This window comes from Schistocerca americana, chromosome 1, assembly GCF_021461395.2.
Source record: "Schistocerca americana isolate TAMUIC-IGC-003095 chromosome 1, iqSchAmer2.1, whole genome shotgun sequence".
Classification (NCBI taxonomy): Eukaryota; Metazoa; Arthropoda; class Insecta; order Orthoptera; family Acrididae; genus Schistocerca; species Schistocerca americana.
Window position 1 is genome coordinate 829,474,083 of NC_060119.1, and position 26,465 is coordinate 829,500,547.

At 44.6% G+C, this 26,465-nt stretch overlaps 1 protein-coding gene across 1 annotated transcript in view; it reads right to left on the reverse strand.

The window, feature by feature from the left end:
• The window catches only part of LOC124594466, a 155,699-nt gene extending 136,967 nt beyond the window's left edge, over positions 1-18,732 (reverse strand). Inside the window, exons 1-2 of the mRNA XM_047132845.1 lie at positions 18,728-18,732; positions 14,647-14,841 (exon numbers count right to left, since the gene is read on the reverse strand). Coding sequence (XP_046988801.1) covers positions 14,647-14,841; positions 18,728-18,732 — 200 coding nt within the window. The remainder of the gene's footprint in view (positions 1-14,646; positions 14,842-18,727) is intronic.
• Between the last annotated feature and the right edge of the window lie 7,733 nt (positions 18,733-26,465).

Sequence of the window (26,465 nt, forward strand, 5' to 3'; positions counted from 1 at the left end):
GCTGTTTTGAAGAGCGCGCCGCAGCGCGTTGTGTGAAGCAGTCGCCCTCCGTTTCTGGCGGTGGCACCGCTGTGGCAATCGCAGCTTTGGTGTCTCCCTCTTGTGGGAAGGGGGAAAGGTTGCCTGTTCACGTGCATTTAAGGGGCGCTATGAGCTCGCCAGGGGTCAGTCTGGGTCAGTCTCTCGTCCCCAGCTTGCTTGTCTGTCTCTCGTCCGCATGTGTTAGTCAGTTAGTGTCTGTCCGCCGTTCGGAGTGCTAGTATGTCTGTCGTTCGGATCAACCTTTAAAGCCGGCAAAATGAGAGTCTTTCCACTCCAGCGAGTGGTCGCCTGGTCGGGGCTTAGTTCCTGCATCTGAGTCTGCACGTTAGGCCGCCAGTCTGCTCGAGTTTGCTCAGGCAATGGTCATTGGCGGTTGTATCGATCGGTTGGTCGGTCGCGCACTGAGACACAAGATGACTTGTCCGTCCTGAGTGTCGGCGCATGTGAGGTCGCCACGTAAGTCCAGTGGGCGTATAGCGAGGGGTAGTGACTTCGCGGTGGACACGAGAGCAACAGGAGTCAACCCACGACATCGGTCTGGCCGGTGCGAGCTGCGACGCCGTGATACGGGAGATCGGCGCGCCTTCCTGCGTCCGTTGAAGCGGCTGGCAATGGACGGTTCGGGAGAGCGATTTGGGGATGCTGCGCCAGGTCTTCTTGAGAATCGCAGTTTATTAGAAGTTAAGTTATTGGTGATATCTTGTTTGTTTTACTCTTGTTAAATTCTGCTTGTTTTCTTGGTGAGGTCACCAGCCGTTTTGCTTTGGGGTCGTCCCACCATTCTTCTCCGATTGCCCACCCGCGGGAAGGTGGTTGTTTATATTGGGTGGTCCGTTTTCCCTTGTGGTGTAGGGGCGGGTTAGAGCAACCTGCAGTTCGGGTTGTTCGGTAATCTCCCTATCAATCTACCGCACGTTAGAAGCTGCCTCTGTCATGTTTGTCGGATTTGGTGTGTTAACGAATTTATTGCTTGGAGTGTAACGGCCTAATACCTGAATACCTGAATATTATTGCATATGATCTTAAGAGGCGGTATATGTGTACTGTAGAGCATCTTAACTATTGTTTGGCCTACCTTGTAGAATTTTATTATTTATTTATTTATTTATTGTTCCGTGAGACCAAATGAAGGAGAAGTCACCATGGTCATGGAACGAGTTAATACATGAAATTATAACACGATAGTAGAAACAGATAAAATGGAATATACGAAACGTATTCAGGCGACAATTCGTAAGTTTATATAAAGAAAATCAAGAATGCAACACAGGAATTTGCTTAATTTTTCAGCTCTTCCAGGAGCTCCTCTACAGAATAGAAGGAGTGAGCCATGAGGAAACTCTTCAGTTTAGACTTAAAAGTGTTTGGGCTACTGCTAAGATTTTTGAGTTCTTGTGGTAGCTTATTGAAAATGGATGCAGCAGAATAGTGCACTCCTTTCTGCACAAGAGTCAAGGAAGTGCATTCCACGTGCATATTTGATTTCTGTCTGGTATTAACTGAGTGAAAGCTGCTAACTCTTGGGAATAAGCTAATGTTGCTAACAACAAACGACATTAAAGAAAATATATACTGTGACGGCAATGTCAGAATTCCCAGACTATTGAATAGGGATCGACAAGAGGTTCTCGAACTTACACCACATACAGCTCGAACAGCCCGTTTTTGAGCCAAAAATACCCTTTTTGAATCAGAAGAATTACCCCAGAAAATAATACCATATGACATACGCGTATGAAAATATGCGAAATAGACTACTTTTCATGTTGAACTGTCACTTACTTGAGATACTGTTCTAATGGTAAATAAAGCAGCATTTAGTTTCTGAACAAGATCCTGAACATGGGCTTTCCACAACAGCTTACTATCTATCCGATCGCCTAGGAACTTGAACTGTTCCGTTTCGCTTATAATATGCCCACTCTGTCTGGTCAAAATATCGGTTCTTGTCGAATTGTGAGTTAGAAACTGTAAAAACTGAGTCTTACTGTGATTTAGCATCAAATTATTTTCCACAAGCCACAAACTTATTTCATGAACTACATTATTTGTTACTGTTTCAATATTACACACAAGATCCTTCACTATCAAGCTGGTGTCATCAGCTAACAGAAATATTTTTGAATCACCTGTAGTACTAGAAGGCATATCATTTATATAAATAAGAAACAGCAGTGGCCCCAGCACCGACCCTTGGGGAACGCCCCACTTAACAGTGCCCCATTGGGACTGAACATCACTACCACTCTCAATATTGCGGAGAATTACCTTCTGCTTTGTATTCTTAAAGTAAGAGATGAACTAATTGTAAGCTACTCCCCTTACTCCATAATGGTCCAATTTCTGCAGTAATATTTTGTGGTCAACACAGTCAAAAGCCTTCGTTAAATCAAAGAAAACACCAGCGTTCGCAACCTTTTATTTAATCCGTCCAAAACCTCACAGAGAAAAGAGAATATAGCATTTTCAGTTGTTAAACCATTTCTAAAACCAAACTGTACATGTGACAGCAAATTATGTGAATTTAAATGCTCCAGTAACCTTGTATATACAACCTTCTCGATAACTTTAGCAAACACCGATGGCATAGAAATAGGTCTATAATTGTCAACATTATCACTGTCTCCCTTTTTATAAAGTGGCTTCACTACCGAGTACTTTAATCGGTCAGGAAACTGACCACTCCTAAAGGAAAAGTTACAGAAATGGCTAAGTACTGGGCTAACATACATACACTCCTGGAAATGGAAAAAAGAACACATTGACACCGGTGTGTCAGACCCACCATACTTGCTCCGGACACTGCGAGAGGGCTGTACAAGCAATGATCACACGCACGGCACAGCGGACACACCAGGAACCGCGGTGTTGGCCGTCGAATGGCGCTAGCTGCGCAGCATTTGTGCACCTCCGCCGTCAGTGTCAGCCAGTTTGCCGTGACATACGGAGCTCCATCGCAGTCTTTAACACTGGTAGCATGCCGCGACAGCGTGGACGTGAACCGTATGTGCAATTGACGGACTTTGAGCGAGGGCGTATAGTGGGCATGCGGGAGGCCGGGTGGACGTACCGCCGAATTGATCAACACGTGGGGCGTGAGATCTCCACAATACATCGATGTTGTCGCCAGTGGTTGGCGGAAGGTGCACGTGCCCGTCGACCTGGGACCGGACCGCAGCGACGCACGGATGCACGCCAAGACCGTAGGATCCTACGCAGTGCCGTAGGGGACCGCACCGCCACTTCCCAGCAAATTAGGGACACTGTTGCTCCTGGGGTATCGGCGAGGACCATTCGCAACCGTCTCCATGAAGCTGGGCTACGGTCCCGCACACCGTTAGGCCGTCTTCCGCTCACGCCCCAACATCGTGCAGCCCGCCTCCAGTGGTGTCGCGACAGGCGTGAATGGAGGGACGAATGGAGACGTGTCGTCTTCAGCGATGAGAGTCGCTTCTGCCTTGGTGCCAATGATGGTCGTATGCGTGTTTGGCGCCGTGCAGGTGAGCGCCACAATCAGGACTGCATACGACCGAGGCACACAGGGCCAACACCCGGCATCATGGTGTGGGGAGCGATCTCCTACACTGGCCGTACACCACTGGTGATCGTCGAGGGGACACTGAATAGTGCACGGTACATCCAAACTGTCATCGAACCCATCGTTCTACCATTCCTAGACCGGCAAGGGAAATTGCTGTTCCAACAGGACAATGCACGTCCGCATGTATCCCGTGCCACCCAACGTGCTCTAGAAGGTGTAAGTCAACTACCCTGCCCAGCAAGATCTCCGGATCTGTCCCCCATTGAGCATGTTTGGGACTGGATGAAGCGTCGTGTCACGCGGTCTGCACGTCCAGCACGAACGCTGGTCCAACTGAGGCGCCAGGTGGAAATGGCATGGCAAGCCGTTCCACAGGACTACATCCAGCATCTCTACGATCGTCTCCATGGGAGAATAGCAGCCTGCATTGCTGCGAAAGGTGGATATAGACTGTACTAGTGCCGACATTGTGCATGCTCTGTTGCCTGTGTCTATGTGCCTGTGGTTCTGTCAGTGTGATCATGTGATGTATCTGACCCCAGGAATGTGTCAATAAAGTTTCCCCTTCCTGGGACAATGAATTCACGGTGTTCTTATTTCAATTTCCAGGAGTGTAGAACAATACTTCCGTATTCTGCTGGATAGCCCGTCATTAGTGATTTAATTATTAACTCAATCTACCTCTTGTCAGTATCATGGAGGAGAATTTCAGATAAGTCTCGGAACACTTTTTTCTACAAGCGCTATATGATTCCCTGTTGGCACTAGGTTTCTGTTTAGTTCACCTGCTACATTCAGAAAGTGATTATTAAATACTGTACATATATGCAACTTATCAGTAACACGGACATTCCCACTACGCACTGATTCTATATCCTCGACCTGTCTCTGTAGACCAGTCACTTCCTTTGCGATTGACCATATGGTTTTAATTTTATCCTGAGACTTAGCTATTCTATCTGCATACCACATACTTTTTGCCTTCCTAATAACTTTTTTAAGCACCTTACAATACTGTTTGTAATGGGCTGCTGCATTTAGATTTTGACTGTTTCTAACGTTTTGATATAATTGCCACTTTGTTCTGCAAGATATTCTTATACCTCTAGTCAGCCACCCAGGCTGCCTGTTTGTGCTAGTACCCTGTTTTGAACGTTCTAACGGAAAGCAACTTTCAAAGAGCATGAGAAAAGTCTTGAGGAAAGCATTATATTTATCGTCTACTGTATCAGCACTATAAACATCTTGCCACTCTTGTTCCTTGATAAGGTTTACAAAGGTCTCTACAGCAACCCGATCAGCTTTCCTAAAAAGTTGATAACTATATTTAACATGTGTTGCAGCACAAAAATCTTTTAGAGTTAAAACTTGTGCATCATGATCTGAAAGGCCATTCACCTTTTTGCTAACAGAATGCCCTTCTAGTAATGAGGAATGAACAAAAATGTTGTCTGTGGTTGTTCTACTGTTCCCTTGCACTCTCGTTGGAAAGAATACGGTTTGCATAAGACTATATGAATTAAGGAGGTCTACCAGCATCCTTTTCCTTGCACAATCACTTATACAATTATAATATTGCATTTCATGGGACTTTATTTAAATGATCATTTTAGTATATAAAGTTGCCACCCTTTCACCATAAGACTTTTTTTAGAAGTTAAAATCAAGTTGCACCTTCGGTGGCAAGGTTAATATTTTAAATGTTAGTGTTTTGTACCAATTCCAACCCTCCTACAGGGGGGGGGGGGGGGGGGTGCATAGTTTGTGTGCTTGTGTAAATTGTTAAAGCTCTTAGTTTAAAGTTATCTGGTGTGTTGCAGATTTGCACCAGTGTAAACTTTCAGAGGCTGTTGTGAGCGGTCGTAACTACGGCCGTGTCAAAAGGGAGCGGCAAGGTTCTCTGCCCGAAAGCTCATACAGCCAAAACTTGTTTCTTTCTGCCTCTGAATAAATTGTAACTTTGATATTTATAGGGTGCTTTCTGATTATAATTTTAAATCTGTTTCTTTAAAAAAAATGCTTTTAGACACTATTAAAGTGAATAAAATTTTCATTTGTTAAAAGGAATTTGGTTATGATTTCATCATTCACTCCCTGGCAACTACTTCCATGTTTACATAGTGTGATTAATGTGTTAATGTTATTGATGAATCCCTAGTAAATAAAATAAATTCTTAAGAATATTCTTTGAAAATAAATGGCGGTTCAATGTACAGGGTGAACACTAATAAAACCGACAAACTGCAGGAACGAAACCTATGTTTGGAAATTTGTGGTAAGGTCTTAAGGGGCCAAACTGCTGAGGCCATCGGTCCCTGAGGTTACACTCTACTTAATCTAACTTAAACTAACTTACGCTAAGGACAACACACACACCCATGTCCGTGGGAGGACTCGAACCTTCGACGGGGGGAGCCGCCCGGGCTGTGACAAGACGCCCTAGACCGCTACCCCACGCAGCAACCTATGTTGCATCATTGCCACAGTAGATGGCACTGATGTATGAAAGTTCTTCTAACCACTTGGCGTGTGTTTTTACTTTGCTGCAGGTGGCTGAGCCATGCGGTGGCTCACATTGTTGCTGTGCTGTTGGTAGGTTTCCACCCTCTGTTGGAGGCCAGACGGTAATGTTTGGTAGGCGTGGTTGCCCTTGTACGTCTTCTTCTCGTGTTGAGTGGCACTACTCGGTTTCGCAAGTGTTGGCTATCGGTAACTGTAGTTACTGTTGCCCTATCTTATGGGCGACGTTGTTGTTTTTCCGGGTCGTGTGAATGGGCCAGTTTGGTTGGGGACCGAGGAAGAGCCAGGTCTGCGCAGTGTGGGAACACGTCGGGACCGCTGGCGGCACGCATGGACTGCCAGATGGAAGGGCTGTGGTCACGAGGGTGCACGGCCTCGTTGTAAAACGGATCCAGCAAGCTTTCTGATGAGTGCATTTCAATCCGAGTAGAGAATCCTCCACCATTGCGATATCTCGCGATTCTCCAGTGATTTGGTTCGTGTTGCTGCTCGTAGTGTCGCCGAGGCGAAGAGCAGCAAATGGAGTGCTTGAGGAAGGTGAATCCGATTAGCTTTCCTCAACTTCTTATTACTACGGCAGTGTTCGTTTCCTCGCCTTGCCGCTGCTGTCCGGTAAGACGCGTAGTTTTGACAGCCTTCTTGATTGTAGGCCGATTGGTGATTATTCTGCTCTGGTGGTAATGATTCCTTTCTCGTCCCGGACGCTCTAACCACAGTATTCTAGGGACCTAGTGCAGACAGCCGGTTCCGGCGTTGGGGTATTGTTCCATCGTTGCACCTGGTTTATCGGACGTCAGGTAGCTTCAGCAAGATTATCATTAGTCATTCGTTAGACTGCCACTAGTCTGAGTTACCATCTTGAGAAGAGAATGCAACTCTTGGCTGCCTATCTCATCTCCCAGGAAAGTGTTTGTTGCCGGATCTTCTCAGAGGTCGAATACTGGAGCACCGTCTGTAGCCTCTTGGTACATGTAAGACGTGTGTTCTAAAGGGAGATCTAATGGCCAGTAGTTCAGTGTAATGCTCGTTCAGTCCACGCCCTCTACGAGTATAATCTGCCTCAGTACCTGCAAGGAAGTTATGTACTGGTCCTTGTGTTTTATTATTGTATTATTTATTACAATACCTTGTAATGCCTACGTTAAAGGTCATATATGTCTAGTTAATAGTTCTGGTCGCTTTCTGGAATAAATCTAGCGGTGTAGTGTTCAGTGCATGTTAAGGGTTGTGTTACAAAGTTTACCATCATCTTATTTCATCCGTTTGGTGATCAGTTGCTTTTTTTTTTTAATTAACTTTTGCTATTGTATTTGCAGTTTTACAGCAGGTTTCTAAATTTTTTATATTATCGCCGTCCCTGGCATGTAAGGCCATCAGCCGTGATTGTGGTCGTTTGCCTTAAAATTCTAGTTTGGTATTTCTATTTTAGCGGTTAGTCTTAAAACCTTGTTTACTGCCATTCCTGGCGTCTGATGCCTACTGCTGTGTTTGTGGCGACTTCCCTTTGATATTTCAATACCTATAATTTGTAAGTTGCAGCGAGTTTTAAACGATCCTTAATTTATTGCCATTACTGGCGTGCAAGGCCTTCTGCCCAGATCACAGTTGGTTGCTTTGAAACATTACCTGCTGTATCTGTATTAAAGGTGATTTGCTAAATTGTAACTAATTGAAACCGCTATTATTTACACAGTTGTTTATTCCTTCATTAATAACGTGTGGTATTTTTATTTATTGTTGAGTTTGGAATTACTGGTTTAAAACAAATTATATATAACTGAAAAAGGCAACCAATGGTAACTGATTACGGTCCCGTCCACATTCGTAACCGAATCCTGCCTTCCATTGACTTCCAGGTTTCAGTGATAGGGACAGTAGCGGTTGTCAAACAATATTCATTAATTACCCCATGTTGGATGGCCACTTGCCTGGAACTTCTATTAGGGTTCGTCTCGATATCCTGTTGAACCTAAACATCCAAATCCAGTGTACGCACTGTCAGCCACCTCCCTGCACGTTCGCATGTCTGCAAGAACCCATGGTCACAAAAATGCCCAAAAAGGACTTTAAATGTTGTGTGATGTGGTTGGTGTCTTTGAGGGTACTCGTTTTGGTATGGCCATACTGCCTCTCGACCGTTTCCATCTGCTTGGCTGTACACAAACACCATCTCAGGTTGTTCCCGTTATGAATTCCAGGCCATTCTGCTGCCTACACTACGATGCTTGCGGCATACAAGGAGCAACTGTCATTCGCCAGCTACATCTATAATGGCAACGACGTATTTCCGGACACACGTTCACAGGATCTTTTTCCCTCCATTTTCAGTATGGATCTCGTCCCTGCAGTTTGTCGGTTTTATTTGTGTATACACTTTATAGTTTGCGACTATTTGGAACAGCGGTTCAAATGTGGAAATCCGTTTCCCCGCAATTTGATTGTAACATCAAGCCTGATAATCAATGATTGCTTCAGTCGAGTGTGACATACCTAAAGAAACTTGTGGACTCTCTTCCTCAAAGCATTGAGGCCGCTAGCATAATGTCTCCTGATACAGGGTGTTCATTTTAACTGAATACATTGAAATATCTCGAAAACTATATATCGGGCCAAAAGAAGTTATAATTCCAATTTGTTTGTATCGGAGGGAGACATCCAATGGTACCACATTCGACCACCCACCTCACCCCGTGCATGGGTGTCGGAGAGAAATTTTGAAATATTCAATGGGAAACCCTGTTTTTTTTTTAATCGCAGATTTTCCTGCAATTCGACATATCTTTTGTGTAAAACATTTTCTTTGTTAATTGTAGGAACAGGTATGGGTACCCGGTCATAATTTACTACATGCTTCTCAATGGCCCTTGAATATCCAATGGAATGTGGGACCCCATGTCAGTTCTGCGAGGATAGGCCAGCATTACAGAATGAAATTTCTGTGTGCCGGACCGAGACTCGAGACTCTGCCAACTGAGCTGCACAAGCACGACTGACGACCCGTCCTCAGAGCTCTACTTCCGCCAATATCTCGTCTCCTACCTTCCCAACTTCACAGAAGCTCTCCTGCGAACCTTGCAGAACTAACACTCCTGGAAGACAGGATATTGAAGAGACGTAGTTTAGCCACAGCCTGGGGCACGTTTCCAGAGTGAAATTTCCACTCTGCAGCGGAGTGTAAGCTGATATGGAACTTCCTGGCAGATTAAAACTGTGTGCCGGACCGAGACTCGAACTCGGGACCTTTGCCTTTCGCAGGAAAGTGCTCTACCAACCTTTTTTTCTATTCCATTTTGTTCGTTACAGTTCGTTGTATTTATTCGGAGCGGGCGTCTCATGACACCCCTTCAAGTTGGTCGTTGCCCCATTCACTCAGTTTTTTTATATTATTAATTACAGAGGGCAGTAACCCTCTGACCGAACACGCTAAGCTACCGTTCCGGCAAACATGTTACAGGAGAAGCTAAGGAAATAGCTGTACTATCGGCAGTGCACTACAGGCCACGGATAAGCGCACGGCAATTACACCGCGATTCCGGTATGAGCGTAGATAGTATTATCACAATACTGCATTGTCATAAGTATCATCCTTACCACTTGTCACTGCATCAAGAAGTTCATAGCGCCGATTTCCATAACCGGGTAGTTTTTATCATTGGGCACGTCAGCAAATACAAAGGACCCCCGAGTTCTTTGCCGAGATACTGTTTTGCGATGAGCCTACATTCACAAACCATGATAGCATTAACCAGCGTAACATGCATTATAGGAGTGTAGACAATCCGCACTGGTTACGCCAAGCTGGTCATCAACGTCCTTGATCGGTTAACGTACGGAGTGACATCATGGTCAACAAATGCATTGGGCCGTATTTAATCTTTGGCATGTTGAATGGACACAGATATCGAACGCTTTTGGAACAGGGACTACAGCAGGATGGTGACCTGGACGTTCGACAACGTACATGGTTTCAGCATGACGGTAGCCCAACGCATTACGCAACTGAGGCACGGGAGGTATTAGACGGTGTTTACCCTGGTTGGTGGTTCGAGAAAGGTGGCTATATTAATTGGGCCATTAGGTCACCGGATTTGACGTCGTCGGATTTCTTTCTGGGGGGGGGGGGGGGCGATATTTATAAGACAATGTGCACCAGCAAGTGCCAACAGGCCGTGAAGACATGATCGATCGCTTTAGAAACGCCTGCGCTGATATTCCGCAGATATGCTTCTATCGTGTGTACAATCATTTGATAAGCGGATCACTAAGTGTATTGAAGTTGGCGGTACTGCACTTGAACCCTTACTCTAATCGGGAAAGTAGAGTAGCTTTCGCCTGTAGCCACGGCCGCTGTGGCACGTCGAGTAGTTCCCTGTTCAATATATTGCAACGATGCGAATGGGGTTTCCAATTAGAAATACTGACCTGTTCTACCCTCACAGCATGGAAGTGGGGTCCCACGCGCCATTGAATGTTAAGGGCCATTGAATAGCATGTCGTAAATTATGATTGTACAGTAATTCTATTCCTCTGATTACATCTGTGGCGAAACGAAGAAAATGCTTAAGACAAAACATATGTAAATTTTGCCGCAGAATCGTAACCTGCAATTTGCCCCCCCCCCCCCCACGCCCATCCACGGGGTACGATGGTCGGTCGAGTATGGTATCAGTGGATGTCCCTCTCCGAGACAAATGAATTGGAATTATAAATTCTTTGATCCGATCCGATATGTAGTTTTCGAGATGTTTCAGTGTCATCAGTTAAAATGTTACACGGTGTTAGCGTGATGCCTCCTGTCTCCTGGTGTTGACTCTATGTCAAATAAATGTAAAAAATGAGAGGGCTGGTAGGTTGATTCATAAGAAGCATGTTTCACATAGCAATCCATGTTCGCATCCCATGGTGTACGGCTAGACGGAATTGGACAACGTTGCGCGACGTCAAGATGGTAGGCACACAACATGCCATTCTGTGCCGTCATGGTAGCAGGTCTGGTGGGCGGGGTGAATTTTGTAACCTTTATTTGAAAAGAGTTACAAAAAGGGCTCGAAATTTCGCCCTCCTGCTTGAATGCACACCCTGTAACGACACTGTCGCACTATTTCAAACACTCCTAGCAAAGTGGAAATTGCATCGGAGACTGCTAAATTGCGCGCTATCTGCTCTTCATCAGTCTCAATGGGTGTTTCAAAGACAACAGATTTCAGTTTATCCCAGAAGAAAAAAATCAGTGGGTATCAAGTCGGGGAAACGAGCAGACCATGTCATCAGCTCACTGCGCCCTATCCAGTTCTCACTAAAGGTTTCATCTAAATGTATTTGGACTGCATGTGTGAAATGTGCAGGTGCGCCATCGAGTTGGTACCACACTCGGTGTCGCACATTGAGCAGAATATGTTCCGACTACTCTGGCAAAGTTTCTCGCAAAAAAGGATAAGTATTCGTTTGCGTTCAGTCACCAGGGGAACATTTATGGACCGACCAGATTATCGCCGACCAAGCCAGCCCAAATGTTGACAGCTAAGCGATCTTCGTGACCATGAACAAAGGCAGGCTGCGGATTTTCTCTTTCCCACATATGTTGATTGTGGCTGTTGAACATATCCTTTCCTGTAAAGGATAGCTCAAGTACTCAGTCCAGGAAGTTCAGTTGAACGCACACCTTTGGAAAAAAAAAATCAATTTGACGTGGAAAACTGTCTGTGTTAAGGGTGCGGTCCTTCTGAAGGTGGTAGGGTTGCAAATCATCTTCATGCCACAAATGCCAAATTGTGAAGTGCCTTACGCCCATTTCCCACGCAACACGCCGCTAGCTTGTTGAGGGTGTGTTTTCCAGCAGTGCTAACGCCTTCTCTTCAATGACTGATGCACATATTGTGCACTGACGATTGCGTCCGTCACGCTTCGCACCTGTAACACAAAATGAATACACCGGGTTTAGAAACAGTCCTTAAATGCACGTGCACCATTGCGAGACCGTACTAGTAGAAAACGTATGTCGAGTGAACCTGTCTCTCGTACGGACCTGTGACTGCCAGTAAAAGTGCATGGATCTGGCACTCGAAGACTCGTAAACCGCCGAATGTACAAACGTTGGGCAGCGTGAGCATTTACATCCGCTGCCCCGTAAACACAATACATGTGTGCCCTTTCCTCCCAAGAATAGAGCTCATTTCCTGTCCGCTCCACACTATAACAACCACAACAGTGTCCCCGTTTGATGACACACTGACGCAGGGAGAACCAGTCTTCACAGTGTGGACGGGTACTGCTCTCTATGCAACAGCTATTAAACAGGCATTTGCACACCGCTGCAGAGTGAAAATCTCATTCTGGAAACATCCCCCAGGCTGTGGCTAAGCCATGTCTCCGCTATATCCTTTCTTTCAGGAGTGCTAGTTCTGCAGGTTCGCAGGAGAGCTTCTGTAAGGTTTGGAAGGTAGGAGACGAGGTACTGGCAGAAGTAAAGCTGTGAGTACCGGGCGTGAGTCGTGCTTCGGTAGCTCAGTTGGTGGAGCACTTGCCCGCGAAAGGCAAAGGTCCCGAGTTCGAGTCTCGGTCGGGCACACAGTTTTAATCTGCCAGGAAGTTTCATATCAGCGCACACTCCGCTGCAGAGTGAAAATCTCATTCAGGCATTTGCACAGCTGAAAGCAACGCCTTCTTGTCCCAATAAGAACGGACAACCTGTAGTGTTGTCCCACCTGGAATATTCTTAACTACGTCGACTATAGCGTTTGGAAATAATGGGAATGAAACTTAAACCCGAGATCTCTTTTTACCTTGATGTCACAAATACATTGAAATCGTTGCCCTGCAGGCCTGCTTCCATGACGGCTCGGATGGTGTGTTGCGTGCCTACCCTCTTGGCGCCGCGAGACGCTTTTCAACGGCGGCTGGCGCCGTACGCTAAGGGATGCGGACATGGGTTGCTATGCGAAATATACTTGTTACTACCCACTCTACCAGGCTTCTCATTTTCTACATTTATTTCAGGGAGAAAGAGAGAGAGAGAGAGAGAGAGAGAGAGAGAGAGAGAGATTCACCACCAGGAAACAGGAGACATCACGCTAACACAATGTAACATCGTCTATAGCCCTCATAATGACCTCAGTTCGGTGAGAAAGGAACTCCACAAGATTCTTTAGGTGTGCCACATACAACGGAAGTCACTCTTTGTCATTAGATCTCATGCTACAGCCAAATTACGGGGATGTGTCTTACCACATTTCACCTATCGTTCCAAGTAGTCCCAGACATTTACTATGGGACTAAGACCGGGCGATTTAGCGGCTCAGTCAAGATGCAGCTGTTGTCATCTTGGAAGATGTGAAAGTCCATGTCATACTCATTTCGAAGATGTAGAAGGAAAGGCCGAACTTGCTAACCGAGAATGGTGGAATGAACATCCTGGTCCATGTTCACGGTAACTTCAATGAGTGGACACAAGTCATTGCAACATATCTAACAATGTGTGACGTAGCATATTCCGCCTTTGCAACGGCAGTCAACATTGACACGAAAGAGAACAACACTTAAGTGTACGTTCAGTTGCTGGTGTTGCTCGTTGCTAGAGGGCTGCCCGTACCACGGTGATTTATTTTATTAGGGTTGGGTTACACTGGGCAGTGTTGTCGTTTCAACTACTAGGTTTTAAGTGTTTTACAGCATTTGATGCGTAACTGCATGTCATAAGCGCTAGGTAGCTTGGTGGCTTGTGTTCAGGCGCGTCAACTACAGTGCGAAAATGGCACAGTAGACTCAATTGGCCAATAATGGGAAATCCCTTATATTTACAATCGAAGGAGGGAAATGTCTTTTCAGAAGCAGATCTGCACACAAGCACTCTGCCGTATCTCTGGGTAACTTGGATGGGATGACACATCACAAGAAAACTAGGCACTGCAGAAATATTTACGAACTGCCAAGATACCTCTTGTTCACTGCAAACTCTATAAATCTTTTACGAGGGTAGCACTCTTAGGAGGAAAACGTGGCACTATATTCTAACATAGTAATGAGATGTACATAATATACATTTATGCATTTTTAGTTCTGACATTGTAAACTCCTAATAATCCAGAACCCTTGGATCCAATAGAGCTCCGTAAAACAGAAATGGTAATGTTATTTTATCCATGTTGGATCTTGTGAACTCCGCGGCCGATAATTATAGTAAATGACGCAACCAGCCACAAATATATTTTGAGTCTTTTATTTTACTGCCATAACCGGTTTCGGGCTACCATACCCATCTTCATATGGTTAACATTTCTTGTTACATAGATGTTTTGGTTAACGGCATGTCGTCTGCTCCGCACTCCACAAGTATATTTGAGTATTTAGTGCCACTTTACCAGTTGTTTCATTAATAAAAATACACTAAGTGCTTGGCGAAACAATAGTGTTGACTTACATACATTCCAGGATATGGCGGTTTGTTTTGTTGTGGTCCACTTGAAATGAAATTGACGGGAAGCCTGAGCTGTGCTCTCCGTACGAGACAAAAGAGCGAATACATAGCCGGGCATGGGGCCACTTACCGTTTGGTGTACTCAGTGAGCCTGGACTTGTTCCTCCTCTCGCAGATTGTCACGGCCGGGAAAACTGTGTCCCAGTCGAGGTAGGCGGTGTCCACGGCGAACTTGGTGGGCTCCAGCAGGTAGGCGTCGTAGGCGGAGCTCATCAAGAAGCCGGCGCCCACCCACGACAGGCCGACCAGCGCCGCCCACAGCACTCTGTTTTGCGCACAAAAACAATGTTTACAGGTGAATTACACTTATTAACGCGAATCTCAAACTTAAATAAATTGAATTCATTTTATGTTCATTCGAACTTGTTAATATATGTCTCATGAAAATTTAATCATATGTAATAGTTGTAAAGAGACGTTTGTGAAAGTGCACATGAGCAGTGTAACGAAGTTGCAGAAGTCGTACAGGAGAGGCACCGGCAGAACTGAAGCTGTACTAGTGCTTTGTGAGTCGTTGCTGGATAGCGTGGTGTGCTCAGTCGAAGTACCGAGTGGTTATAATTAAACTTCCCCTATTTAACACCTTATAATACGGAAACTAATTACCGTACGAGTATCAAACTTGGTAGTGTTTATGTCAAGGAGATAGGGAAGAAAAATAATGCAGAATCAATTCAGCTGAAACACTTTTAATGTGCTGCTACGGCACCATTGCATACCAGAACCATTACTGCTACAAAAGGGGCTCAACATGTCGCCCATCAGTGTCCAGAAGAGTCTGAAAGCGCAGGATTGCATTCTGCACAGCAGAACGAAGCACGTCTTTAGATATGTTGGCTATCTCTCTGCTCTTCAGATCAGCACATGTGTGATTGTGTCCCCTGATAAACCCTGTCCTTCAGGCAGCCTCACAGCCAGAAATCACAGGGAGTCAGATCAGGTGGTCGTACCGGCCAAGCATTTGGAAACGATCGGGTGATAATTCGATCGTTTCCAAATGTGATTTCGGAGAAGCAGGTGAACTTCACGAGCGATATGCGGTGGGGCCCCATCTTGTATGAAAACTTTTCAATGCGTCTCTCTCCTGTAGGGGTGGGGGGGGGGGGGTATGACGTGCTGTCAAAGCATATCGCAGTAACGCTGCCCAGCCACCCTGCACGTCTTTGGTCCTAGAGCGCCAATCTGTTCAGAAAAGAATGGGCCAATGATGAACCTAGCTGTGAAGTCACATCATACAGTGACACGTTCACCATACACAGGAATTTCATGCACAGTGACTGGAGGTGAAGATCCCCACTGTCATCAATTCTGTGTGTTCACCTCGCCTGTTAGAGAAAAATGAGCTTCGTCTGTCCATAGGATGGTCCAGGGCCAGCCCTCGTCAACTTCAATCCCTCACAGTAAATAGAGAGTGAAGTCAACAAGTCGTTTTACGTCCTGTGGTGTAAGCTGCTGTGCGATATGGATCTCGTACGGATACCATTTGAGAATGGTTTGAAGCACCTTCAGTACAGTGGACCACGGGATGTTCAACTATTGTGACACAGTACGCACACTGTCTGACGATCGGGAACTGTGCGCATGAACCACCTGTGGTGCAACCGGTTGTCAGCCTCTTCCCGGAGCGATACCCAGTCCTCCCGTTGATTCGATCTTCTTCATCATGCTCTGCGTAGCAGACGGAGAAAGAGGATCCTTCGGTAATCCTTTCAGCCAGTGATAATCTCGAAGTGCACCTGCAGCATTACTGTTGTTTTGGTAATAGAGCTTCACTAATAAGGCCCTGCACCTTTTGTTCAAGCTCATGTTGGCACTTAAAACAAGTGTGAGACTATGAATCACGATGACTGATCGGAACCGGATGGCGGCGCTGTGATGCGTGGAAATCATGCACCCCATACTCTGGACATTAACGCTACCAAGTTTGGTACTCCAAAGGTTATTAATTTCCGTGTTATAACTTGTTAAATACGGAAAGTTTAATTATAACCATTCGGTATTTCGAGCAAAAGGCAACAGTCTGCTATCGAGAAGCTGTCTGACACCGTTTAAATAAGCCCGTTATATGTTATAAGTATTCTTGCTGTACATTTCCCTAGGGCTTAGGCGAATTAAAGATGATATCTTGTCTCTCGATGGAACACAGTTAAGGATCAGGTAATATGAGACTCCATGGTGGTCAGCAGCTACGTGGTAGCGCATGGTCACCACAACAGCCTACAAAGCCAGGCTAGAGGTCGGCATACCAAGGGACACCGATCAATGCGTTTCCCTTGCCCACCGTCAACGCTAACAATGTCATAGACTAGTGAATGTAAATAAACAGCAATAAAGGATTTCCTGTATCCATGAGCTGACTTTTCTGCTGTACCTGCATCCATCTTTGGTGGAGGATCAGCGCCCACACCTAGCCGTCCTACACACCGAGTTACGAGGGCTATTCGGAAAGTAAGGAACTATAGGTCGCGGAATGGAAACCACAGTGAAAATCAAAACTGTTTTATTTGCAACAGTTAGCTACAGCTACCATCTACTTATCTCCATAGTCGCCGATCCGACTTAGACGGTTGTCGTAGCGTTGTACCAACTTTCCAATACCCTCGTTATAGAAGGCAGCCACCAGTGCTTTCCGCCAATTCTCTACGCTGGCCTACAGCTCGTTGTCTGTGCCAAAATGTTGTCTTCATAGCCAGCGGTTCATGTGAGCAGAGATGAAACTCAGAGGGAGACAATTACGGGCTGTATTGTAGGTAATCAAACATTTCCAATTAAAAACGATGCAGGAGCATCTTCATTGCTCCTGCAGAATGTGGCTGAGAATTGTCTTGAAGAAGAAAACCCACAACAGTTATGTAACGTTGGGTGCATAGCTTGAGGCGAAATTTCTCACCAGGCCTTGGTACTTGGCGGGAGACACTATTGTTCTAGGTATCTTTAGGTGCTCCCTGTGTGCTCAGAACTAAAAAGAACGACGTAACTCGATCGACACGCATACTAGAGACACTACCCAACACACCTGTGCAAAACTTCATCGGATTTTCACTGTGGTTTCCATTTCGCGACCGATCGTTCCTTACTTTCCGGATAACCCCAATATAATACTCGTAGAAGTCACTTTACTGCATGAAAATGTTTGTTATTCATTCATTTCATTTGCGTAGTAGTAATAGGTACGACTATCACAGATTTGGTGTTCTACATGGTGAACCTGAACTCCACCAACCAAATTTCAGAGGTCATTAAAGGATAATTTCTGGGTATTTTTGTGTGAGGAACCCGTGATCTGCTGTGACTCGATATGGAAAGAGAACGTAATTATGATTTAGTCGCTTCGTTAGTGCAGTTAAGTTTATTTCTGTGAAATACCTTCAGAATAGTGAAAAAACCTGTAATATGCAAGCACAAAACGTACAACTGCAGAGCAATGTAAAAACCACCAGATACAGAAGTACAATGATGTGGTTGCCATCACTGTATGGATGACTTAGCGTAGCGTCATCGTGTCACTTTCCCATTTCATTTCATTCAATGAATCCATACAAGAAGTGCATATCGGCCAGTTCTTCAGTGGTAAACCTATCCATTCTGCTGTTAACGTACAACGAACTCTGCTGGAACAACTGACTTGAGATAGAAGCGAGCAGTACTGAACGCAAGCTTGAGGATGAAGAGTAAATTGTTGCCAGCGGCATGTACCGCGAGCTAAGTGGAACATGACAGTTCACAAACAGTACACACAGTGAATACTATCGAAATTTGGACGGTTGTTCAGATATTTGCAGAGCGTGGTGGTTAGAAATGAAACGGAACATACAGGAGGCAACGAGTCCCTTCTCCCAAAATACTCATAAAATATACCTGAGTAATCTCCGAAATCCTATCAGTGGAGTTCAGGATCACCGAGTATATGTTCAACGGAAAAAGTGCAGTCCATATGAGGGTTTTTTCACCTAACCAACATTCGCAACACATTAAAATACTTCAGCATAACTGTTTAGCTAAAACTAGACATGGCGTGACCAACTTCTTAAAATTAAATACTTTGCAGCCTGGTATCTGATTTCTACACTTTCGCCTAACCATTTTGTAGTCAAGGTATCATCCACTCGAAGCACTTTTTGATAACACAAAGTCCACCTTCAGCCACATACGTCATCGCTGCTTCAAACATAATGGGTGGTTCTGCAAGAGAGTACTCATTACAATAAATTGAAACTCTCCAAGTTCTAGCCTCTCGTTCCTTTCCCCTATCGACGTTTTCCAATATTTCTGTTGATTTACTAATTTTCAAGACTAACAGATTTTCGTTGATCTTCATATATTTTGTTAATTTTACAGTTTTCGTATTGTCTGTTTCCTCATTATCAGTATGTGGCACCGGGTGTAAACATGTATAATCTTGGCTAAGAGTTGGCTACATTTCAGCTCTAAGTAACATAAATCGGTCTTTAGTTTAGTCATCACACGATGTGGCGCAGTTGCTAAAACCACAGGGCTTGCCTTTAGGATGAGGTAGGTTCATATTCCAATTTGGCCATCTAGACTTAGGTTTCCCGTGGCCTCTAGCTGCAGCCATTCGTCTGAACATCAATAAGTCAGCTGTGACCGATACCAAGCCACCTCCACTAGTTACTAGAGACTCGAGCCATGCATGTGGACTTGCTCTTGGACTACATTCACCTCTTCCTTTGTGGTCACAGTCGACGGCCTGGTCTGCTCTTGCTTTCTTGTACTAGGTCAGAGAAATATGGTAAGAGATTTTGCAGTTGCATTCTTATACTGTGATTCGCGTTCAGTTCATAGAGTGTCATTGCAGCGAACGTACACAGATCCCATAAACTTCACTTAGGTAGAGTTACTTATTCATATCCTTGATGTAACTGCTGTGTTAAATAGAATTTCTAACTCCTTAATTTTTACTGCAATAGCAGTAAAAATTAAGGAGTTAGCAATAATTTTACGAGATCGCTTCGTGTGAATCTTTCATCAGTATACTTTACGGGTTTTATCTGAAATTTAAGTGTTCTCAATAATTGTGGTTATTTCTAAGTGGTAACCAGGAACTGTATGCAATTCAAATTTCAGTTTCGTCTTTATATAGATACCCGACTTCACTAGCCTTGTTCTAATAATTTAGTCAACTTTTCCTTAATTATATCGATGAATTATACATTGTCTTCTAGGCTGCTATATATCAGTATATCAATTACCTTTTTTTAAAGACATATACACTGATGAGCCAAAACATGATTACCACCTATTAGCCGGCCGGGGTGGCCGAGCGGTTCTAGGCGCTTCACTCTGGAACCGCGCGACCGCTACGGTCGAGGGTTCTAATCCTGCCTCGGGCATGGATGTGTGTGGTGTCCTTCGGTTAGTTGGGTTTAAGTAGTTCTAAGTTCTAGGGGACTGATGACCTCAGAAGTTAACTCTCATAGTGCTCAGAGCCATTTGAACCACCTATTAAATAGTGTGTTGTTCCACCTCTGGCACGCAATAAAAAGCGTTTCTACGTTGCATAGGTTCGACAAGTCCTTCCTGGAGGCAGGTCACGAAATTCTCGTAACATATGGGTTGGTGATTTGTGTGGACAGAGCGTTTCAGATTGTAACGCTGGCTTTGTTTCGACTGGTGTGGATTTTTTAAAAAAGATTTTTGAAGTTAGAAGTAAAATGTTCACCAAACAAGACCGCATCACACTGACGACAGCAAGAGAATACTAAAGTAATGAAAACCTGCTTCGTCTAATCACTTCGATTGCTAAAATGTCTATTATCTTCCTGTAAATGACTGATCAGACCCAGGAGTCGTTGTTGTAGGGCAGAAACGTTTGGTGATTCAAGACCTCGTTAATGTTCAGTTTCAATGGAGAGAAATGATTTGCATGATAGTAACAGTGATAATAGTACTTCGAATAAACGATCGTGCGCCATTGCGTCACCAAACCAGTCACTTTCAACGAATTTCGCAGGCTGAAAGGTTAACACAAGCTTTATATATTATTAGTAAAGAGGATCAATCACATTACCAGACAGTAAAAACATCGGTAAGGATATCTCTTATGATTCAAGTAAGATTACAGAATATAAAAATAAATGACCTCACAGTATGACAGTCCGAACAACAAGGTTTATCCAAATGAAGAAAACTTATCGTACTTCGCTTTTTATTAGAAAAAAGGATACAATCTAAAATCAGGAAAAGATATTAATTCATCACACAGCGACAAATTCTGTTTCAAGCATAATGGTTCTGTCTCTGGCAGCGAAATATGATTCCCTACAAGATGTATTCCATCGCATTCAGATCAGACGAATTTGGTGGCCAAGAAAACAACGGGAATTCACCGTCAAGTTCCTTAGACCGTTGTAGCATTATTCCGACAGCGTAACATAGGCAGTTATCTTGCTGGAAGATGCCATCGCTACCGGAGGAAAACCAAGAGTGAAGCGATACAGGTGACCCGCAACAATGTTTAGGTAGTTAATAATTGTCTTGGTGCCTTATATATTATATGGAAGCCCAGTGAATGTCCCCCCACACCATAGTACTAGTCCCAGCAGTCTACGTCAGTAGTGCAATGTATGTTTCGGGCAGCCGTTCGCCATGATGAAGGCACATAACCATCGACCTTTTGCAGCAAGAAATGTGACCCAGGCAACTCGTTGCCATTGATCCAGGGTCCGATCCCGGTGACCCAGTGCAGTCTAAATGACGATGTCGCTATGGCAACATGGGAACATGGCTGCTGTGAAGTTCCATGTTCAAAACGTCCGCCCCGAACGAATGTAGCGTACAATAATGAACAAAATGCGGCAGACAAAGAAAAATAAAATGGATCAGCACGTCTGACTGCCATGCGGTAGGCGCTGGTTCGATGCCCGGATAGGTCGGCCCACATCAAAGGCATCAATTAATTTCCGTGTGACTGGCACAAAAGTTGTTCAATATGCTGTCCACCAGGCTAAACATGACTGTTATGAGAATTGAGAACACGTCCACTGGTGACCTTGGTTTCATCCGCGAAAAGGATCCGCCGGGGGTAGTCGGGCTCCTTCACCCAATGGTGCAAGAACCACATGCAGAAATGGGCTCGTAACGCAAAATCCTATGGCTGCATTGCCTGTACCTTCTGCGGTAACGGGTGTAGTCGCTGCTCAAGCAAAACTTGCCAGACAGTTTCGTGATGCGCATTCAGTTTACTGCTCCGTTTCTGGCACTCGATGTCGCTGCCTCTTTCACTGCTGGTAGTGAAAATACCCGTCCCCGAGTCTGGCTGGTACTCTGTAGCAAAGAAGCAGTGCGGAGGTATTTGGCGGAGTGGAAAACGCCCCGCATACAACAACTCTTATCGCACCGAGCTTCACCATACAGTAACCCAACGTAGGCGTATTCTTCAAAATGTAGTTCACCATCGTCGATAACACACCAAAAATGAAATGTACGTACAGCTTACATTTTGTATTGCAGTGAACCATCGCTACTGTATAACAGTACATTATGAACAGAACCCACAACCACAAGAGCAAGTACAAAACTCTCTGGACGGGTACAGCAGTACAGTATGAACAAAGACCACAAGAACAGCAGCAGTTACGAATTTCTCCGGGCAAATCACAAACTAAATGGCATGTACACAAATATGTACTGGGCATGGGAGATGAGGTACGTAATACACTATATGATCGAAAGTATCCGGACACCTCCAAGTTTTTCACGTTAGGTGCATTATGCTGCCATCTACTGCCAGGTACTCCATATCAGCGACCTCAGTAGCCATTAGACATCGTGAGAGAGTAGAACGGGGCTCTCCGCGCAACTTACAGACTTCGAACGTGGTCAGGTGATTGGGTGTCACTTGTGTCATACGTCTGTCCGCGAGATTTCCACACACACTTAAACATCCCTAGGTCCTCTGTTTCCGTTGTGATAATGAAGTGGATACGTGAAGGGCCACGTACAGCACAAAAGCGTACAGGCCGACCTCGTCTGTTGACTAGCAGAGACCGTCGACAGTTGAAGAGGGTCGTAACGTGTAATAAACAGACATCTATCTAGACAATCACACAGGAATGCCAATCTGCATAAGGATCTACTGCAAGTACTATGACAGTTAGGCGAGAGGAGAGAAAACTTGGATTTCATGGTCGAGCAGCCGCTCATGAGCCACATATCACGCCGGTAAATGCCAAACGACGCTTCGCTTTGTGTAAGGAGCGTAAACGTTGGACGATTGAACAGTGGAGAAACTTTGTGTGGTGTGACGAATCACGGTACACGATGTGGCGATCCGATGGCAGGATGTGGGTGTGGCGAATGCCCGGTGAACATCATCTGCCAGCGTGTGTAGTGCCAACAGTAAAATTCGGAGGCGGTGGTGTTATGGTGTGGTCGCGTTTTTGATGGAGGTGCCTTGCACCCCTTGTTGTTGTGCGTGGCATTATCACCGCACAGGCCTACACTTATGTTTTAAGCACATTCTTGCTTCACACTGTTGAAGAGCAACTCGGGGATGGCGACTGTATCTTTCAATACGATCGACCACTTGTTCCTGATGGACGGCCTGTGGTTACACGATAGTAACATCCCCGTGATGGACAGGCCTCCACAGAGTCCTGACCTGAATCCTATAGAACACCTTTGGGATGTTTTGGAACGCCGACTTCATGTCAGGCCTCGCCGACAGTCATCGATAACTCTCCTCAGTGCATCACTCCGTGAAGAATGGGCTGACGTTCCTCAAGAAACCTTCCAGCACCTGATTGAACGTATGGCTGCGAGCGTGGAAGCTGTCCACAAGGCTAGGAGGGGGGAGGGGAGGGGTCAACACCATACTGAATTCCAGCATTACCGATGGAGGGCGCCGCGAACTTGTAAATCATTTTCCGCCAGGTGTTAGGATACTTTTGATGACATAGTGGACCTTAGTCAGTGGCACCGAAAAACGGGGATATTCGAACGTGTGTTGTGGAATTTGGATGCAGCGGGTATACTTCCGGACATGAGTTGCTACGCTAACCTTAACCGTCTTGGTCGCCACCACAAGTCTTCAGCGTCTGTAAAGCGTATTTAGTTACACAATGTAGAATTGCTGTAGAACTTTTCACAAGTAATTCAGTGATCAATTGTAAAGGAACGTACACGAATAACTGACTAAAATAGGTAACTACATGGTAGAATAAGAGCGAGCTTAATTAATATGAATGTTGGAGGGCTAGAAAATCGCCGTATTGCCTGAAAAGTGCTAAGTACTCTTGCTATTTTAATTGGCAAGCTATACAATAAAAGTTTTTTATTCAAATTACATACTCTCAAGAATCAATGGATGGGGATGCATAGTTGTAGCATGAATAGCATAGCTTAGGGAGGCGCAGGTCATGTTTTTTGTGCCTTTATTTCCAGACAGGCTGAAATTCTTAGTGCACTTAATGAATGTGCTGAGCTCTGCTACAGTCACCAATGGATGTCAGCATCCGGGACCTTATTATGTAATAAACCGCTAGGTATTATCGTATATATGATTAACGGCACGTATGGAGGGAAAGTCTGCAAATTTGCATCGACGGGGCGAATATTTTATTGTACACAAAGTCGAGCCTCCCCTGAACTGTAAATTCCCATCTCTCTATCAATTCTGATGATGTACTTACTTCCTCCCCATATATTCCTCGTCTCATATGTCCTATCATAAACATTGGTCATTACACCCACCTATAAATATTAAATCTCGTTATCACATTGTACAGAACACATTACGTCACTAGCAGGAAGCATTCCCTCCCTAAATTTATCATTACATATTTCAGGTCCTTCCTATACTGTGAAGTGCAGTATTTCCTTTTAAAGTCATGTGGTCTCAATACTCTAAAGCACGGCAACAGTGATTACATGTAGTTTTAACATCGTGGGTGTAAAATCCTTTTTTAGTAATTTTAAAATATTTATAAATTTTCAACATTTTTAAAATTTTATATGTGTATTTTAAAAAAGTATGACAGAGTAGCGGATTACTGGACTGCTGCCATCCCACAGTCGCCTGTGAGAGGTGAGGGAATAAAACAACAACAAAGAATAAAACACAAAAATTATGTAATTGTTTTTGCTACAGTCAAATTTTAAGCCTCCTTTTCCTAACAGGTAGCTAGATAGTCTGTATCTATGAAAGAGGAAAAAACTGCGGGGTCAGTTTATTACTACACAAGAAATTAAACTGCTTACATGGTTCCTTTAAGTGTATCCTGTGCTTTCTTCAACGTTAATCCGAAAGGTATTGAAGGACTGCAGCAGTCTTTCGGTTGTACATTTCATAATATGGGGTGAAATAGAAGAAAAGAAAGAGATTCACCAAAATATTTTATGCGAAGAGTGCTGGCCATCTTCAGTATATTTAAAGAACGACATCATGGGACTACCAAAAGCTGTCGTAATGAATTTGTTTACAAGCAGCTAGCTTCGGTGAGGTGGCAGTCTTCAGTTCGCGGATTAACATTGCATTTAATCTAAGAATCGTTCCGTGGCGTCAGATGCAGAGGTAATAGACTCGCAAAGGTAATAGACTCAAGTGTATGTGACAGATATTGCCACTAACAAACATTATATATTAGGTGCCAAGGAATATTTCTTCCACTTGATGAAATGTTAGTCCGTGACTTGCAGATGGCCGCTTGACCAAAACTACCCGTCTGTAAGTGTTCACCACAGCAGCTTCTGGTGTTAAATGGCGCACACGTTAGAATGAATTCTTATCAACGAAAACCGAACGAACGAACTTATTGAATTATATATCGAGTAACTGTGCGAATCATATCGTTGGTCGGCAGACATCTGTCAAAATGTTGCTCAGCTGAGTGAACACGCCAGTACGGCTGAGTGAACTATCCAATTTACTCACTTGTATGAGTCCTCTGACACAGTCCATCAAATATTCACATTTATCAAATAATTACTTCCCATTACTGCAGCGAGAGTGCCGACACCAAAAGCAACACCTACATATTTTTGACCGTGGGAAGAATTTTACGTAGTTTTATCGACACTTTAATAGATAGCAGTGCCAGAAAGATTGTAGATTATGTTAATCTATGAATGTTTTCTAACATACCTTCCGTTACCTTATAAATTTACCATATATTTTGAAATTATACACTACTGGCCATTAAAATTGCTACACCAAGAAGAAATGCTGATGATAAACGGGTATACATTGGACAGATATATTGTACTAGAACTGACATGTGATTACATTTTCACGCAATTTGGGTGCATTGATCCTGAGAAATCAGTACCCAGAACAACCACCTCTGGCCGTAATAACGGCCTTGTTACGCCTGGGAATTGAGTCAAACAGAGCTTCGATGGCGTGTACAGGTACAGCTGCCCATGCAGCTTCAACACGATACCACAGGTCATCAAGAGTAGTGACTGGCGTATTGTGACGAGCGAGTTGCTCGGCCACTGTTGACCAGACGATTTCAATTGGTGAGAGATCTGGAAAATGTGCTGGCCAGGGCAGCAGTCGAACATTTTCTGTATCAAGAAAAGCCCATACATGACCTGCAACATGCGGTCGTTCATTATCCTGCTGAAATGTAAGGTTTCGCAGGTATCGAATGAAGGGTAGAGCCACACACATCTGAAATGTAACGTCCACTGTTCAAAGTGCCGTCAATGCGAAAAAGAGGTGACCGAGACGTGTAACCGATGGCACTCCAAACCATCACGCCGGGTGATACGCCATTCGTGCACGCACGTTCGTCGTTGAGTACACCATCGCAGGCGCTCCTGTCTGTGATGCAGCGTCAAGGGTAGCCGCAGCCATGGTCACCGAGCTGATAGTCCATGCTGCTGGAAACGTCGTCGAACTGTTCGCGCAGATGTTTGTTGTCTTGC